General features: G+C 35.4%; 1 protein-coding gene and 1 long non-coding RNA gene across 2 annotated transcripts in view; one reads left to right on the plus strand and one right to left on the minus strand.

The window, feature by feature from the left end:
- The window catches only part of LOC124424980, a 58663-nt gene that overhangs the window by 29988 nt on the left and 8365 nt on the right, over window positions 1-20310 (minus strand). The gene's annotated exons all lie outside the window — the stretch shown is intronic.
- The window catches only part of LOC124424979 (homeotic protein proboscipedia), a 28744-nt gene continuing 17697 nt past the window's right edge, over window positions 9264-20310 (plus strand). The window contains exon 1 of the mRNA XM_046964676.1: window positions 9264-9896. Within this exon, the coding sequence (XP_046820632.1) occupies window positions 9377-9896 (520 nt within the window). The 5' untranslated portion in view covers window positions 9264-9376. The remainder of the gene's footprint in view (window positions 9897-20310) is intronic.

The following is a 20310-nucleotide window of genomic DNA, read 5'->3' on the forward strand; positions in this document are numbered from 1 at the left end:
TTTCGGAGAGCGGCTGCCCGGTAAAGAGAGGGTGCTACGAGTGATCCTGGAACAAATCTACCCTTGGACTCGGGAGGTATACCCAGGTCCTACGGCCGACACTTGGCACAAATTGCCCCAGTAAGTGTAGTGCATTAATCTTTGGTTTGGTTTGCTCTCGGCCACCGCGTGCGTTGCGGTGGCCGCATTTCTCCTAACCCCCGACACGCCGCATATCCCAAAACCTTACACCGCGTTTTCCTATTCTCCTCTTCTCATAGACATTGAGAAGTACTCGAGCCACGAGGCACGCTTGTAACATTACAAACTGATCATAGAAACCGACGATGTCGACTACGAGGTTTACAGATACATCAAAATGTTGTCGTAATTTTCGATGATCAAACGAATCTAACTATAATATAAATAATTTAATATTTAATATTATTTTTATCTCTTAAAAATAAAATTAACGATACTTGTTTCTTTTATTTTTCCTTCAACTATTATATAGATACACAATTAATAACTAAATTGTATATTCAAATTAATATATCTGATGATCAAGATAATTGATCTTTAAAAATCAATAAAAAATAGATAAACATCAAAGTAATCATCTAACGTTGTCTTTATATTATAAATATATATATATATATATATATATATATATATATATATATATATCCCTTTCATAAGAGATTTTTGTAATACCGACATTATAATAAATAAAGATAAGAAATTTTTAAAATAACGATATCAAAAATATATCATTTCGATATATTATCGTTACAAAGAATATCATATTTTGTATTAAAGAATTCTTGAAGAACTATAAGTATCAAAAAGTTCGATAACTCGTAAGATTTCTGTGGAACAGCATTCAAACATATACCGGATGACGTCGTGGCCCGTATCAGAGGCAGAATATAGGCAAATTAAACATGCATAATTAAAACGAAACAGCAGTGTTCCTTCCGTCGTCTATGCGGTCGACTCTACGGATTGGTAAGGACCTTGAAGCAAGGAAAGAGCCCTCCCTGAGTAACATCTGCTTGCTATGAAGTATAAAGAGGCATACGATATCATCCGCAGTGAATGCTTAATTAAAACCTCAGCCTCCGTACTACGAAGCTACTCTCCCCTCTCTCTCCCTCTCTTCCTCCCTCTTTCTCTCTCTTTCTTTCACTCTCTCTCTCTCTCTCTCTCTCTCTCTCTCTCTCTCTCTCTCACCCCTATAGTCGCACGCTAATCGCAAACTTTGCTTCTCTTCTCGACATCCTTCTATCTACCACGCCTTTCGTACCATCTTTACCTCATCCTAACTGATCCTTAAAACGAAAGTGATTTCTTTCGCATGATTAATCCAATCATAAAAATGTGTAAGATTGCGAAAAGAAAAAGAAAGAACTTTGCCAACATTTTTCATTTATGGAATATTATTTGTATTCGATATTATTAAATGACAATGTGTCGAATGTAATGAATTAGAGAATTGTACGAATTATTTTTATTTTCGAACGCATTGGAGAAAGAAAAAAAAAAGAAAAAAAAAAGAAAAAAAAACAAAATACATCAACAGAAAAATATTTCAATATATTTCAAGTTCGTGTCAATTCATGGAAATCTGGGGCTTTAGTTAACCAAAAAAAAAAAAAAAAAAGAAAGAAAAAGAAGTTTCTACTTACTACTTTGAAAGAAAGAAAAGAAAAAAGAAGGAAAAGTGAAAAAAAATTAACTTAAGTAAAAATAGTAGAAGAGTACTGAGGCAATAAATCCTTGTAAAGTTAGAAAATAATAAAAGCATCACCATTTGGCATTTTTGTTGAAAGGAAAAACCTTTGTATGAATTATTACCGATGTAAGGATATAGTTTTTAGACAAATAAACATTTTATCTAAATTTATATATTCTTTGGAAAAGGTACGGTTTAAAGGCAATCCACGCTTCACGCAAGAATAAGCACACAAACAATCAATCTTTTCATACACCCAAGAGGGATTATCCTATTTTCAACATTCGTTTCACAAATTTAAAAAAAAAAAACAATAACATTTCGTGGAAAAAAAATTTCTAATATAAAATATTACTGACTATAATACAATACGATTTCGTTCTAATCCAATCCAATGTAAATAAAATTTAATGTGATCGGCACGCGTTACGCATGACTGAACACAAAAAATAGATTTTTCCTTACAACCCTAAATACCTATGGTAATTGCGATAGGTACGAAGATAATATTATTATCTGACAAGGTACATACCTTCATTAAAAAGCTTTTTATTTTCTTTCAAACGTCAAAAATATTTGTTATTTACGAGACATTAGAAACATTAGAGACGATACGTCTGAATGAAATACGTACTTTAAACGATCGTAGATAATATCACGACTAATAACATTTATCTAATCTACGAGCATAATTGCAAGGCAACATTTTCTCTCGTTACTTTAACATCCGATGAAAATTTATTCATCAACGCAATATGATCTATCAGAAATTTTGAATTCGAAAGTTAAGCTTACCCAAAAAGGAATCTAATCGCAAGGATTAAGCCTTAAGTATTAATATCTTTCCTTTAACTAAACGATTAAGAAACAAAGGATTACATTAAACGCTGAATACTTGGCTTTGATTTTTACGATAAAAAAAAAAAAAAAAAAAAATCTCAAAAGAACTTATTATCTCATTTGTTATCTCTAATTAACCGATGCAATATATCATAGTATGACATGTTCAAGAATATGCTTTACCTTTTTGATACCATCTAAAAAAGTGATTATTTTTTTTTTTCTTTTCTTTCTTCTCCTTCTTCTTCTTCTTCTTCTTCTTCTTCTTGTCATATACAGTTATCGATCTTTCCATTTCTCTTTCACGGTAAAAACAAGAAAGTGAAGTTGGAGGATCCAACAGCAGCATATTGGACATCGAAATGAAAGAGAAGAATTTTCCTCGTAGTGGTTCCTAACGAGTAAAGGAGTTCGATTTCATCGTAGACGTAGTAAAAGAAAGAAAAAGTTTTGGAAAAGGGTCGGCACGGGAAGCTTCAGCCCGACGAGTTTTAAGAAGAAAGAGCGAAACTCTCCCTTCTGGCGAAACGACGACTGGAAGAGAACCGTTCGAGTGATCCGCTGATTGACAGGCCGAGCTAGCTCGACGCCCTTGCCCGTCGCCGTCTCGCTGCTTACCATACTAAAATGGCGACGAAAGATGCTTTATTTTTAATGGCGGACACACACACGTACAATCTATTCCTTTCGACATATTTTTTCCATTAACGAAAAGAGAATAGAACAAAAAAGAAGAAAAGAAAAGAAAAGGGAAGAGAAGAGAAGAGAAGAGAAGATCAAAGAAGAATCCAGAGAATATAAAATCCTTTAAAAAAAAAAAAAAAAAAAAAAAAAAAAAAGAAAAAAAAGACAGAAGACGATACTGATGCAATAATTCCTTCGTCTTATTATTATTATGAATAATAATTACACTCTCCTAGATATCTATTTCTTCAGATAAATATATATTACAAATATTTTAAATATAACATTAGAAATGAACGTCTAAGCCAAATATAATGTATATATACGATCAATGCAAACTTCATAGAAAAGTAAATAAGTAAGAGCATGAATATTACGAGAAACGAAATAATAATTTAAAACTATACAAGTATCTATTAGCTAATTGCTAAAGATAATGTTTATCTTCTGTCGTTCTATCAAAACTAATCACCTTTAGAATGATGGGAGAGGGAGAAAGAAAGGACAAAAAGAAAAAGAAAAGAAAGAAAAGAATGAAAGAAAAAAGAACTTAATAATAGTAATAACAATAATCGAATTAGTATCTATGCAGAAGACAAGGTCAATCAATGATGAATAGTTAAAAATAGGAAAGACTTGTATGTATGTACTCTTGTAAAATGTCTGATGGACATCTTACATAGACACGTGAGTCTGTGTACATGTTCGAAGGATAACCGAGTAGAGATAGGTATAACGCATCTTCGCGGGTGAGACAGCAATGTCAATATATATGCAAACGTCGACATAACGATCTATCGGTACGTAAATATACAGAGAGCCAAGAAGGGTCGCAGAAGGGATGTGAGAGAGAGAGAGAGAAAGAGAGAGAGAGAGAGAGAGAGAGAAGGAACGAGAAGGGTGAAGAGAAAAGGAGAGAAGAAACTGGAAGCTTAATATAAAACTTCATTTCGCAATAGGTGGCAGGTGGAGGAAGGAAGAGACCTGACTGACAGAAATGCCAGTGTCGTCAGGAGAGAGAGAGGGTGCCCTCACTCTTATAAATGGAAAATTCTCCTCGCTCGATTCGTTCAAACCCTTGAAAACTCTTTTCTCTTTCTTATATAACATCGAATATAAATATATATATATATATATATATATATATATATATATATATATATGATACCTTATGTACGTGTACGATTTGTGAAGTATCAATATCATTATACATAAATATATCGTGGTGCGAAAACAGACTTTTAAAAGTATTCAAATATAGATATATTTTAAGCAAATAAAAAAGAAAAAAAAGATATTTCGTATCGCGACATCACTGAAATTTTTATTGTATTACATTCTCAAATAAAATTAATGTATATTTTACCATTAGGTATATACTAGGAAGAAAAAAAGAAAAAAGAAAAGAAAGGGAAAGGAAAGAAAAAGGAAACAAAATTTACAAACAAATTGCAAAATCCCTCAGATGTCTTAAAATTCGTCTCTCTCTCTCTCTCTCTCTCTCTCTCTCTCTATACGTATATATATATATATATATATATATATATATATATATATATATATCGTTGTAAAAACTAACTCTCTCTCTATATATACATATATGTATATAAATATATCTCTCGTTGTAAAAACTAACTCCAACCAAACGATAACTTTCATTGTTCCCTACATATCTATATGTATATATATATATATATACATAGATATATATATATATACATAGATATATATATATATACATACATATATATACATATATATTTCTGATCTTTTCCTCCTATATTTCTTGACGTTGGTCTAAAAAGAAGGGGTCGATTCAAACGTCGCGAGGCAGAGGCGAGGTGGCGCGTGGTGGCAATGCGCCCGCGCCCGCGCGATGAAACTTTTAATAAATGGCGAAGTCGATATGAAGTATAGGACTTTGACATATCGTGTGTCTGTAATGTATAGTTAAATCTGGCGGCAGATGTGGCGGGTGTTCTCCCTCTCTCTTTAACTCTCTCTCTCTCTCACTCTCACTCACTCTCTCTCTCTCTCTCTCTCTCTCTCTCTTTCTCTCTCTCAAATCATCCCTCGAACTCCCTCCTCTTTCGGCGCACTGTGAGTACCGCGTTCACAGCCTCTCTGAAATTTCACTCTAACCCACTGCCACGATCGAATATATCCCCTCCCTTAACGTTATGAATGCACCGATTCTTCTGCCTACTTTTATCGCAAATAAATAATTTCACTCTATTTTATCGTGAAATATAGATATTCATATTGTGAATGAAATGAGAAAAAGAAAGAGGAAAAAGAAAATGTTTCATCCCGTTAGATTCTCGTCGTCAATTTATTAATAGTTTCTCTTATCGTGTTCTCTTTCTTCTTTCCTTTTCTTTTTTATTTTTCTTTTTTTTTTTATTTTTCTTTCTTTCTTTTCTTTTCTTTTCTTTCCTTTTCTTTTCTTTTTTACTTTCTATTAACGTCAAACAATATTTAACTTGAATGAGATCTGACGTAAAATCTCACGTAATCTATCTTATTATTATTCGTCTCTAGCCGTTCTTTCAATATTTTCAAAGATTTATTTATCTAAAAAAAATTTCTTCTATAAATTTACAAAAAATTTCAAGGTAAATATCAGGAACATCATCCACGGCGATGATTTAATAAAATACGAAGAGTATCATGAGGATATGATATGATAAATAAAAAATAAAAGGGAAAGAGAGCGAGAGAAAAAGAGGACAGAGAGATAAAGAGTGAAAGAGAAAGAAAAAGAGACAGAGAGAGAAAGAGAGAAAGAGAGAAAGAGAGAGAAAGAGAGAGAGAGAGAGAGAGAGAGAGAGAGAGAGAGACAGAGCTCGAGGTTCGGAGTAACTCGACAAAAAACGATTTGCAATTGAATCGGATTGCGTGCAACGAATGCAGCCGTCACTTCGTTGTAACGGTTAAAATTGCTCAAGTTGGATGCGAGAGAGAGAGAGAGAGAGAGAGAGAGAGAGAGAGAGTGATGGTGGAAGGGAGGAGGATACGTCAGTTGTTACCACGACGATTCCGTAGGACGGTTTTGATGACAGATTACCCTGATCCGCTTTGTGGAGAAGCTCTCATTTAGACAGGGAATATGATCGAAGAGATCACGGCTAGCTCTTCTCAAAAAAATTCTCGTATTGCTGGTCCGCTTCACATACACACACACACACACACACACACACACACACACACACACACATATATATATGTATTGCTTACGTTCGAAAGAAGAAAATGATTAGTTTCGCTTAAAAAAAAAAAAAAAAAAAAAAAGAGAGAGAAAAAAAAGGAACAAAAATAAGATAAAGAAAAAGAAACGGAAGAAAAAAACAAAAATTGAATTAAATTCAAACAATTTTGATGTTTTCACGAATAAGACAAAATTACTTTTAAAAAGAATGAAATTTCTAAATTCTAAGGTACCTATAGTAAAAGTTTATAGCATCTTAATTATTATTTTTCAACTAAGACATGATGAAAAGATGAAAGAGAAAATAAAATTTGGTCCATGCATTTGCCAATGGAAAACTGATTTATTTTATAAACTACAAGGAATATGCATTTAAATTCACATAGGAAGATAACCAATAAAATTATATCCTGAAAAATATTCTCCTTTATTTTCAATACAATAAGATTTATTTTCTTCCTTCTCGTTTATACATCATAATATATTATTTATATCAGTTTACAATCTAATTTATTCGATAGCTTTATATCATTTTGTCAAAAATTCAAACTCAAATTTTGAAAAGCAGTGGAAAAAATGAAACATAAAGATTGTCAGAGATCAGAAGAATGTATATTCTTCAAACATACAAAATGACACATAAATTTATATACTATTTAGAAATTTCTTTAATTTTTAGTTTTACGAAACTGAAAATGTCAGCTTTAAATACAATTCTTTATATATTTATCGTACAATCAAACGAACAATCTCCGATCGATGGGAAAGAATAACTTTTAAAAAGAAAAGCAAAGAAATATAAAAAAAAAAAAAAGAAAAAAAAAAGAAAAAAAAACAGAAAAAAAGAAAAAGAAAAAGAAATAAAAAAGGGTATTTTTTATTTTGATCAGACCTGACCACATAAAATTCTATATATCGAATACTATTCAAAAGTAAAAGAAATGAAAGATTATGTCTATTAAAAAGAAAAATAAAATCGGAGAGGAAAAGTATAGACGTATCTTAGGTCAATCGGATCCACTCTTGTCAGGAGTGGTTAAACAGAGTCTCGGAGACCTCGTGGCCGAGCACGTGAGAAAGTTACCCCCACCTTTGTCAAAAAGGAAGAGAGAGGGGCGCTTGGCGTCCCGCCCACGATAGTAGAGAGCGAGAGAGCGTGGCCTACCAAGCTTGGCCTCGTGCTTTTCCACTCGAGTCGCTCCGCCGCACTCTCCCGAGGCTCACGGACCTGAGAGAGTCTCGGTCGTGCGTTCGCTCGTATTCACCACGAGCGGTGTTGCTTACTCTCTCACACTCTAGTCCCTGTGTGACGTGTAGCCCGCCTACAAACTGTAGAGGGCCGTGCCTGGACGGGCCCGATACCGGCACCGGATTGGTTCTTCCTCTTTCGCACCGGCGCATCGAGCGAGCCCCGCAAGAAGAAAACTCTGAACCACGGAACCCGGAGGACCCCCTCCTGTCTATGTCTCTTCTATGTGGATGTATACGTCTTTCTCTCTTTCTTCCCTTAACCGTGTGTTTGTGTCACGCGCGAGGTAAGAGAGACAGCAGTAACAACAGAGACACGCAACGGGGAACGTCGGACTGAAGAAAAAGTTCGTCTCTCTGGAATTTCCACCCCCTCTTTCCTTCTCTTACTCCACCTAGAACCTTCCCCCCCGTTCGTCCTTCTCCTCTACCTCTTACCACTTCTACCTCCTCCTCCTCCTCCTCCTCCTCCTCCACCACCACCTCCTCCTTCATCTTCTTCCTCCTCCTCCTCCTCCTCCTCCTCCACTTCGTCGTCTTCGTCGTCGTTGTCGTCTTCAAAGATCGACCATCTCTTTCTTCCTGCCCCCACCCCCCGTTATACTTTCTTCCTCTTCCTCGTCATCGTCGTCTTCTTCTTCTTCTTCTTCTTCTTCTTCATCATCATCTTCTTCTTCTTCTTCTTCTTCTTCTTCTTCTTCTACACACTTCTCCTTCTTCTTCTACTACTTCTTCTCCTTTACCCCTCCACCTTCCTTAACTGACTTTCTACCCTCCCCTCCTCTACCTACCTACCCCTCTTCCGCTAGTACCTCCTCCTACTACTACTCCATCACCATTCCACCGTATACCTCCACCTCCTCCTTCCTTCCTCACTCGTCGACCATCCGTCGCCGCTGCCCGCCCGTGTGCTTGTTCGCTCGTCTCGATTCCGGTCGCCCGGTTATGCTTACGATATTCACCGGTATTGCCGATAAGGCCCAAAGTGATCTGTGATCGTTCCCTCAAAGAATTTTCGCTTAGACCCTTTGCGACATCGTTTTTATTCGATTTCTTCCAAGGGAAGAATCTTTTCGGTAGTGTAGTTGGTGAGGTGGAAGGACAAGACACGTAGCGAGGTCGTTCTCGGGTATCGATAAAGAGTGAAGACAGTGTGAAGAATACAGAGTGTGTTTTGCATTTTTCACGGGATCATATCGAATAGAGATCGTCGTTTGGTTCAAGTGGAAAATTGATAAATTTATCAGTGCCGTAAGACACCCATAGGGAAAGAAAGTATAGGATCGTATTATGAGAATTGAAGTACGTATTGTATTCTTATCGTAAATACCTTCTTCCTGTCTTAGAATGTTCTTTCGAAACGACTCATAGCTAATCCAATTTCAAAATAATCATTAGCAGTGCAAATATTATAAACAAAAAATTATTATCACTATCACTATTAGTATTATTATATTATTATTATTATTATTATTATTATTATTATTATTATTATTATTATTATTATTATTATTATTATTACTACTATTATTACTATTATTATTACTATTATCGTCGTCGTCTTAATCATTCTTTTCGACAAATACGATTCTATAAAATTTCGTAAAAAGTAAAATAAAAAACTAAAAAAATCCAACATTAAGAGAAAAAGGAAAGAAGAAAAGTACGATCGAGTGTGTTCCATGCGAGGTAAGCAAGAAGCTTTGCTACGGCAAGATCATCATCAATTGGAGGACCAGCATAGTAGTGAAAACGTTGATCAAATAGGTGATCGGTCAAGAATCCGCGTGAATAAGGAGTTCGCGAACTTGAAGACGAAGCCAACGTCACCCGTCCTGGCGAACGACGGAGGGGGCGGCTTCTGGCTGGCCACAGTGGCCGCGGGGGTTGGTGCCCCAGCCGGGCTGCCCCCGCACTCGACGCATCATCCAACCATGGATCCGACATGTGGATCAGCCGAAACCGGCTTTATCAATAGCCAACCTTCAATGGCCGAATTTATGACCGCTTTACCACAATTGGCCAATGATGGTAATCTGCAACATTCACCTGGTACCGGTGGTTCCATAAGTCCTGGAGCACACCTTCCACCTTATCACAACATGATGGATCATCATGCAGTAACCGATCCGTCCGGGGTCAATGTACCAGAATATCCTTGGATGAAGGAAAAGAAGACAACCAGAAAGAACAATCAGCAAGGTGAGTCTTCTTTCTTACCGAAATGGATATATTTTATAGACTAGCGTAAAAAAAATATTCATTGTGTTTCATTTTAATTAGTCTAGAATAATATGATTTTAAGATTGCTTATGAGATAACAAAGAGTCCTTTGACGAATATTTAAACCACTGAATAATTTTACTAAGATTTTCTATTGTCGATAAAAATTTCAACATTTTCATGAATCAATTAAAATGAAACACTTTGTTGTAGATATAAGTACCGTAAAATATGAATGATACATAAAAAATTCATTCTAATATTTCTTACGTATTTGATGCGCCTCTAAACAAACTCTAACGTTCATTCAATTTATTTCGTACAATCGACTTTGAGGCATCTTTCATATAATCTTATCATTCAAAAGTATCCCAAAGGTACTTTATGAAAGTATTAAACTTTATTACTTGTGTCTTAATTGTGACAAAAATAACAAAAAAGAAAAAGAAAAACAAAAATAATAAACAACTGGTATATCCAATTGCATTAAGGCACAAAATCGGACTACTTTATTTTGCTTAGAATAATCCCATCAAAATAAAACAAACATATTTTCGTCGTTCACCTTTGCCCTATCCTTAAATAAAATAAAGACGAAGAAAAGCTATCTCTAATATACAAATGAGTACGGACGTTTATTAAGTGGTACTTCATAGACTTCGATCTGTCTGCTTACAACATTAGGTAGCTAGTAGGAGTCTATTAGTCTGCCACTCTTGTATTGTATCTCTCAACAGGGTGTCCAATGTCCGTCGGCTAATGACAGTCCGTAGCCACTCCTTTTCTTCGACCCGAGAAACCTTGGCGAGATCGGAAGCATCTGGTGTGCATCATGCACGAAAACCACACGTTTCCCGAGCATTTGCAAACACGAGCTAGCAAATTATGATGTATCGTCCCATGAACGAACGCTCTATTCCTCGATAGCTCTTCTCGGTCCACGGACACACATGCCGCTTCCCTACAACCCTTTCACAAACCAATGAATTATTGTTTACGAGATAAATCGTCGTTGATGCCTTTCCATTCACGATCAGGAACACTTCGAAGGTCCTATTTTCGAAATTAGATTTTTTCTTGCATGAACATGATTTCACTTCCAATAGATTCGTTCATTTGCTTTCTCATAATATTATCGTGTTGGTTCTACGTATTAAATTAATACTCGTACGGATGATTCTATGTAATTACGAATGTTTCTTTTTTTTTTCCTCTCTTAGTTATTAAATTATCATCGATATTAGCAACGATCAAGGAATCAATTCTTTTTTCTTTTCGTTCACGACGTTTTAGATTAAAATTATCCTAAGAGCGATATATTATTTGTCATGGATTTCTATCTATAGATAAATATTTACCATTGGATAAAAACATTTAATTATCCTAGCAATATCTTATTAACTTATTTGAATATTGTAAAATAATTCAAAAAAATACCCAATTTGATGTAACTTTTGTCAAAGTATTGTTTTCTTTTTTTTTTTCTTCAAATTATATTACGAACATAGACGTTATTTAAATATTAACAATTGACCTTTACCTTTGCAAGATCTTATCGCGATGGTATATTTTTTATTTTTTTTTTTTTTTTTTTTTTTTTTTTTTTTTTATTGTTAAAAATATTTTAACGTAACAAAAAGAATAAAAGAAAAAGAAATTTCACACAAATCACGGAAAGATGACCGCGCGCTGTTAGACGATAAGGGATAACACGTAGCGGGGGTTGTTGTAGGATAGAACGTAGAGAGCTCTACCTCCCCTACGTTGCTGACGGAGGCGGAGGCACCCCCGTGTGAGTTATGGCCGTCCCGACGCTCTCTCCCGTTCGCCCAGGGCTCAATTTACAGATGATTCCGCGTGTTACCGCCGACCAGCGGCTGGTTAACCTTCGTGCCAAACACTTAATCTTCCACCGTGTACCGTGGACCGTCCTTCGCCATGGACTCTGACCACTCCAGGACTTTAGGATCGGGTTAAATCGGTGTCGTCGGTGTTTATACTCACCCACGAGAATGAGAAAGAGACAGAGAGAGAGAGAGAAAGAGAGAGAGAGAAAGAGAGAGAGAGAAAGAGAGAGAAAGGCATGAGAAGGAAAGTGAAGGAGAGATAGATAGATAAATAGATAGATAGAGAGAGAGAGAAAGAGAGGGTGAAGAGACAAGCAGGATAGATAGATAAATGGAGAACGGTGTAAGATACTGTTGTCGAATGCCGACCCTAGTGGCCTATAAAGTTCGCCAACCCTTCGTATCTCAAATCCATTGTTGCGTACAACCTTCTGTTACGAGGACATCGTGTGGCTCGCGCCACGGATCTTTTCAAAGATTTATAGCTACTCGATATGGTTCGTAAGGTCCAACAAGTTAGTGGAAAATGATCGTTCGTATATATATATATATATATATATATATATATATATATATATATACATATATGCATATGTACAACGAGATTTGTGATTCGGAAAGAAAACGATCTATTTGGTTAAAGGAGAATTTCGATTATTCAAAATGACACGTTTATCTATTTGAAAATGATAACGTCAAGTTAAAGTTACGTTAAACGTTCGAAAATATTTATCAGGAAGTTAAGAAAGATCTCGTAACGTTGACGATGAATGATGAAGGGATGCCGACGGATTCGCCGTCTATCTCCTTGATTATTCATCTCCGAATTTCAATTAGTCAAAGCAACAGGAGTTGGACTCGTCAGCGGGTTATTACGAGTGCCTCCGTGAAAGCCGCTAACGAATTCTAAGTTGCGGTCTCTCTCTCCGATAGGATAGAAGAGGATCTTTCTTGATGGTAACATTGACTAACGTAACGCCTGTTACTGAAATGCTGGCTTTAGTCCGTTTCTATGGATATATGTTTTGGGTGTGCATGTATCTATGTACGGATGCGTTTCTACGTGTGGTAGTGCGTGAGAGGGATGATACGCGCGAGCGTGTCACCCTGTTCGTATTAAATTCCAATCTGTTACATCGCAGTTGCCCTATAGGAGGTGTTTTACTTGGAACGTCGTCGTCCTGGAACGGCGAGAAGGGAGATGGCTCTGATTAGTCGAGTTATTTGCCAGGAGAGTACCGAACCTTCTCCTCTCTAACCTCCCTCTTCCTTCCCTATATATCCTCCCCACGATAATTCTTGCCGAAAAAGCCGACGTTCTTGCTAAAAAAAGGGAGTCACGAAATCCACGAGTGTTTTTCCCGACGTCTCCTTCCGAACGTCTCATCAGTCACGTCGCGGCATCGTCGTCGTCGTGGTAGTTGTCGTAGTTGTAGTCGTCGTAGTCGTCGTATAGTCGTCGTCGTCGTCGTTGTCGTCGTCACCATCCTTGGCCAGGCTTCTCCAAGAGTAAGCCGATGTGTCAATTAATCCTTGCATCCCTTGGGATAAAACTAGGCTAGAGAGAAGGCCAGATGATCGTCATCCCCTTTACTTCAATCATACTATCCTTAGATAGTCTTATCCAAGCAACTCTCACCACTAACCTTCTCCTCTTTCTTCTTCACAAGAGCCATCTTGTAGATACCCCTCCATCTTCTTCGCGACTCTCACACGTACTCCATCCCTTTCGCTAATTAATCTCGCAATAAAGACAGACGTTGAACCATCAATGTTAACAATTGTCTACTCTTTTTCGAATTTTATTTTGTAACTTGAACTTTCGAAATAGGATCGAAATAGTTTCAACAAATTTACTTATCTTCGCGAATTAACAATATTTTTAATCAACAATAAATCTATGATATTTTTTTTAAATATTAATAAATATTGAAATAAAATATTATATTTAAATAAAATATAAACGCAAATAAATGAAACCTTTTAATGCAAATAATCTATATATATATATATATACGTCGTATACAAAATCGATTTAATAAAAAAAGATTACGATAAGAAAACAATCCAAAATAAATATATTATCTATCGTTTTCTATCGTCGATTCTACGATGCGTGTGATTGAATGACTCTACTCGTGAGTATCGCTTGATTTTGAAAGAGAACGGCATCTAATTTCAAGATTCATTGGCAAATAAATCCGTACCGAATTAAAGATAACTCTCCGACAAAATCCCAAGCAAGGCGATCCCTAGAGCCTTAGTCCTATAGTCGTCGAAAAAGAAGAAAGAGAGAAGGACTAGACGGAAAGGGGGATGTCTCAAGATTGATATCTCTGAAAGCGCAATCTTCGAGCAATGTCTGGTGTTTTAAAATGGACGACATTTTCGCTCGGAAATTTCAGAAAGATCAACGTTCCTAATGAGCGTTCCTATTCAAAAATTTTTCCTTCGTTAAGTCGTTCTAAGATTGTTTCATGAAGATTTTCGCGTCTGTATTCTTCAGATAAAATAATTATGATATGAAACAAACAAAAAAAAAAAAAAAGAGAGAGAAAGGAAAAAGAACTTTTCCTTCTAAATACAATCACGATAATATCCGAATAAAGGGAAAAACAATGGAGAATAATGCAAAAGTACAAAGAAATAATAATAATAAAAATATTAATTATATTCGCTATTTATCTCTCGAAATTATACATTTAGGATGAAAGAAAATTTTCTTCGATATCTGCGTTATTTTTACGATATTGCGACAAATTATGGTAACAAAAAATCACAGTAACATAACATATTTCAGAAAATTTTACGAATCCATGTTTTACAGCCAGCCGAGTTTTCCGTGAAGGAAATCGGGTACCGTGTTCAAATAATAAACACGGTATAACAAATTGATAATCCGGAACCCCATAATCGTACGCATATTTTCGTCCGGAATCTGTGACCCAACACTAAAAGAAGTTTCCACGCTTGTTGTTGCGCCAAATGGGCCGCCATAAAAGTCTCCAACTCCCCTCTGTGCCTTTACCGTTTTGCTCTTTTCTCTTTCTCTCTTCTCTATCTCTTTCTCTCTACTCTATCTCTTTCTCTCTACTCTATCTCTTTCTCTCTTCTCTATCTCTCTTCTCGTTCTGTTCGTTTTTTCTTCAATCGTGCATTACCACGAGTTCGTTTCGAAATTCTTTTACTGACATTTTTATATTTCTTTTTTTTTTCTTTTTTTTTTTTTTTCTTTACATTTATACCTTTACACCGAAACGTTTACAAAACGATTAATTTTTTTAATCTATTAATTATGTTAATAACTTATTACTTATTGTAAGAAAATAATGAAAAAATCATTTCAGCCACTTGAATTATATTTACATTGATTTTTTCTTCTATTTTATTTTATTTCCTAAAATTATGCGTGATAAAATATTACAAAATTTTATTCGCCTTTTATATTTCTAAATATAAATAGTTTATAGATATAATAGCGACAAGTCGTGAATTGACAATTCAAAGAACTTTCCGTGCTCGGACTAATAAATTGTCGGACTGGGACTGTTTATAAACCGTTTAAACGTTGGCAGGTTTCACGACATAACGTGGAAAATAGGAGTCAGATACTAAGAGAGAGAGAGAGAGAGAGAGAGAGAGAGAAAGAGAAAGAGTCGGAGAAGCCAAAACTGTGGAAAGTAAGGGGATGAAACCGGTGATGGATGAACATGAACAGTCATGGAACTCGGACAGTGTGACAATAGGAAACAAAAATGACATATTATTTATAAACATTGACTCATCGAGCAAAGTATTTAAATACTTAAAAAAAAACATTTGTTTTAATAGTCAAATAAATTAAAATAATATATATATATATATATATATATATATATATATCAATAAAATAATATATTTTATTTTGATATTAATCAATAATAAATGTATCATTATTATTTAATATTCGAAATAAACGTTATGGATAGGATTTTTGGTTGATTGTCAATCGATCGATAATATACGACAGATAAACTAAGACCATGGACGAGATAGTCGAGACTCTTTTTGTCGTTTGCGACGACATACCCGATCTCTCCTCGCGCTTCTTTTATATTAAAAATGAACTGTCGCTTCCACGGTCGACATGAACGGGTATTTGACTGTACTACCGCTTTCATTTGATAAATCGCATAGCTAGCTCCTCTTTCGGTCATCTGAATTTCTAATGCATTATTTTCTCCTCGGTACCATCCGCATGGCTACGTCGAATCGTAAGGGTGATCAACGACGAGAATACTATGGGGGGTGGCTGTCGAGGTACGATGAGAGAGAGAGAGAGAGAGAGAGAGAGAGCAAGAGGGTTTAAGAGTGGAAGACGAGAAGATCTAACACAAACATGGAATTACAGATATTTCTAGCATGAGACGAGGACCACGAAAAGTTATAATAGAACGAGAAAAAGAAAAAAAAAAAGATTTTATATAATTTCGAATGAACGATAACGCGTTTTTTCGAGAAAAAAAAAGGAAGGAATGAAGGAAAGAAAGAAGGAAGGAGAGAAATAAGGAATGAAAGAAAAAAAGAAAGAAAAAAGAAGGAGAAAAAGCGTCAATTTTTCAACGTCTTTGAATAAAATCAGCAACGAAAGATGGACCTGGAATATCATTTTGGAGCTAAATTAGAAGATAAAAGATTCGTACGAACGGTTCCCCAGTTAGTGCCATAGTTTAATTGTAATGGTATGCCAAGTGACATTGAATGATTTGATGTAGAGTTCGAAAAAGGGTCCGCTTAAAGTTCTTTTTCTTTGATCATTCGAGAGTTATGCGATTTTTAATAACCGTCAAGATGGAAGAAACGTCGTCCTAACTCGACAGGAGCAAAGAGACTCTGGATCCTGTCCTACTTCCCGATCGAAACGGTACCATCCGGCTACGATGTCCTGCTATATTACGTGCAACCGTTGCCGTCGAGATTAAGAAAAGAAAGATACGAATGGACGTTTGAAAAGGAATGGCCAGTATACGTGAGAATAAGGAAGAGAAAGAGAGAAAGAGAAAAAGAGAAAGAGAAAGAGAAAGAAAGAGAGAGACAGAAAGCGGCACTTTGATCATCGAATGACTAGGGAGTTTGTATTATGAAGGCAAAGCATCGGCTTGGAAGAAACCTCGGCTTCTGCTCCTGTAGAGTTGAAAACTTTTTATATCTCGCTGTGAGGCCCATTATGGGCAACAGGTCCGCGGTCCAGTGGATCTCGCGAGAAGAAATAAATGCCAGTTTCTCGATTACGCGAGAAACACAACACGTGTGTGTATGTAGGTATAAATGTAAAATAAAAAGAAAAAAAAATAAAATAAAAATAAAAAGAAAGAAAGGGAGAGAGAGAGAGAGAGAGAGAGAGAGAGAGAGAAATAGAGGGAAGCTAACATCTAACGTTAGGATATAAAATAGCGTTCGAACGATTTGAAATAGCTTGTCCTAGCTATTCTCTGAAATCGTTCTCTGAGCTTCTCGAAAATTTCAAAAATAAAGATTTACCCGTGGCTACTACGTTTATCGCCGGTGCAGTAACTTTTATCGCTTGCGAAATCCCTAGTCTATCTCATTTTTCACAAAAGCCGACTATACATTCGAACGAACACAAACACGTGAGTTAGACGATAGTAATACAACGTCATACTATATAATTTCCGTGTTATTTAAATAATTGCACGATACGAGCATTATTTTATTTTGTAACGTATGTATAATTATTTGAAATTACTGAATCCGATGAAGTAATCCTTTTGAAATTCCAGAGCTAAACTTTTTGAGCCTTGACATTGATTACGTGAGTTTAGAATTCTAACTGTAATTACAACCTTCGGAATTGTTATGCAATTATTGTTTAGAACAAAAATCGAAAGTTAGATTAGATATGTACGCGTATGCGTATGTACATGTGCATATGTGCGTACGTGAATGCGTGCGTGCGTGTATATGTGTGTGCGTTACAATTTTTATAAGTTAATCTTTTAGTTTCGAGTAGATTGATGCCGCTTTCGCGAAGCAACACGTTTGAAAAACACAAAGTTACCGGAAACTCATGGACATTTTAGGTGGACGAATAACTCATAATATTGGCGAACATTCAATTTTGCGTGAAGCGTGCCAAAGTATTGTGCGAATGAACGTGAAGCTATTCCTCCTTTCTTTTCCTTGATGTAATCAAATAAATAATCGTGAAAATGTAATAAACATAATGATTCATCTTCGATTCACATATAAACATAAAACACGTGTACGCATACTCTCACACGTTTTTTTTTTGCATCCACTTACGTAAACCCTATTTCTATGAAAGTTTATAAATATAACTTGATGTCATGAAATGAAAAGTTGCATAGCTTCTGATAAAAGTATATTTCACTTAAACATAACAATTTGATTATTACTAGAAAGTTAATTCTTTCATATAGAATATATCATTGGCAATATTTGATTCAAGATAAACAAAAGGAAAAAAACAAAAGAAAAGAAAAAAAGACAGATGATGTCAAAAAATTGCAAAGAATTAAAAAAATATCTCGATCGTAAAATTAAATATTTAATATTATCATATCGTTTTAAATATTTTGTTGTGTGTGTGTGTGTGTTTTCATGAACAACCAATTTTTTTCTTTCTTTTTTTTTTTTTTTTTTTTTTTTTTTTTTTTATAAATATTAAAGCAATATTGTCATTTAAAAGCGACAGAATTATCTTTCTCTCCAGGAAGGAAATTTTTATAGTGTTGGTTGATTCGACAGAAAGGAAAGGAGTCATCGGGGGAGAGGGGGGGAAGATCGTTCGGTGGTAATTAGCCGTTAGGAGTAGTGGCACGACGCGACGCGCTAAAAGATTTCCTGCGACGGGCTAAGCCGGCGACGCCCGAAACGCTGTGTTTATAAAATGTCACGTACCCGATAAAAAGCCATGCGACATCAAACACCCCGAGTTACTACCGACGGAAGATGCTTTTGCGAGTTCATTATTAAGCCATGCAATTACCTTTACTGATCCCTCTTTGCATCTTGGATGTTAAGGACTTTTCTACGACCTTCAAACTTGTGCTTTTGTGTGAAAAGTTGACTTTTTCTCAAAGAAAATATTTTTCATTAGATCTAAGAAAACTATTTTTACTGATTGATTAATAATAACGATATTGTATTCACAAAATTCTCTCGAATATCATCAATAAAAGGGACATTTAAAAAACAGATACTCCATTATGTAAATGGTCTGATATTATAAGTCATATGTATAAATATACACATATATATATATATATATATATTTTTTTTTTTTCCTTTCATATTATTAAATCGTAAATGAACTATTCACCTTCGTTGTAAACAATTTTGATTAAAAAAAAAAAAAAAGAAAAGGAAAGAGAGAGAAAAAAAAATGCATCCCACTACTACCGGGTTAATTCTAATTTATCAAATTATCGGAGTTTATGAATTCCGAACGTAGAGCTATTAATATACCTACTAAACGATAGTCGGAATTAGTAAGTACAATGCAGCCAACGATTATACAGATAAGAAACACATAACCTACACGGTAGGTGGATAGCAATAAATTTGAAAGTGCGGAGTTCCTCCAGCGAGTTCGTCCTGTAGTAGAACAAGGTGTTGTTTGAATCGTGTAAAGAGATTAGGGTGGAGGCGCGCGATACGAGAATGAATCGGCGGCGTTCAGCGTGAACGAAAAGGGTAGTAGAGGGTGGTTGGGACTTGGATTCGTTGGATGAAAGCGTGGAGGTGGAGGACGTGTTTGTTGGTAGGGTATGCATTGCGCCGGAGAGTCCAGTAGCGATCATCAATCAGAAAGGCAGTCAGCCGTCCGTCGGTTGGTCGACCAGCCGGCTAGCTAGCTGACCAGCTAGCTGGATAGCTGCCTACGTCCACGTCCACGTCCATGTACAGAGTTTCATGTGGGAGCCACCAAAAGCCACGATCTGCGAGTCATGGTTTCGACCTCTATTCTAAAAATCAATGGGACTTTACCACTAAAGTCCAACGAACTTCTTACTCCTTTTCTTCTCTGATCTTTCGTACTTCCTTAAAGCAAACTAACGGTGTCTAAGATAACCAATAGTTATCGGTCATTATACTGACAATAAATATCATTTTAGTATGATTTGAACTTGTAAGTTATATTCGTATATAAACAAAAAAGAATATATATATATATATATATATATATATATATATATATATATACATGTATAAAAAGTTTAATACATCAAGTTGGTATTATCAGAAATAAGAAATAAATTAATCGATCAGTGTATAGTGATCGATAACTAGGCTTTCCCATAAAAGTGGCAGATGGTGCATTAAATATAATTGACAGATATCACGGAATTTCTAATAGCATTATTTCATTTCATTGATCTACTAAACAATAGATCAGAAAAGATAAAATATTTTTCAAAACCGAAGGAACTTCTTTATATACATTATATATATATATATATATGTGTGTGTGTGTGTGTGTATCTATTAATGAAAAATATTAGCCAACAAGAAAATAAATTTTT

This window comes from Vespa crabro, chromosome 6 (genome assembly GCF_910589235.1).
Source record: "Vespa crabro chromosome 6, iyVesCrab1.2, whole genome shotgun sequence".
Classification (NCBI taxonomy): Eukaryota; Metazoa; Arthropoda; class Insecta; order Hymenoptera; family Vespidae; genus Vespa; species Vespa crabro.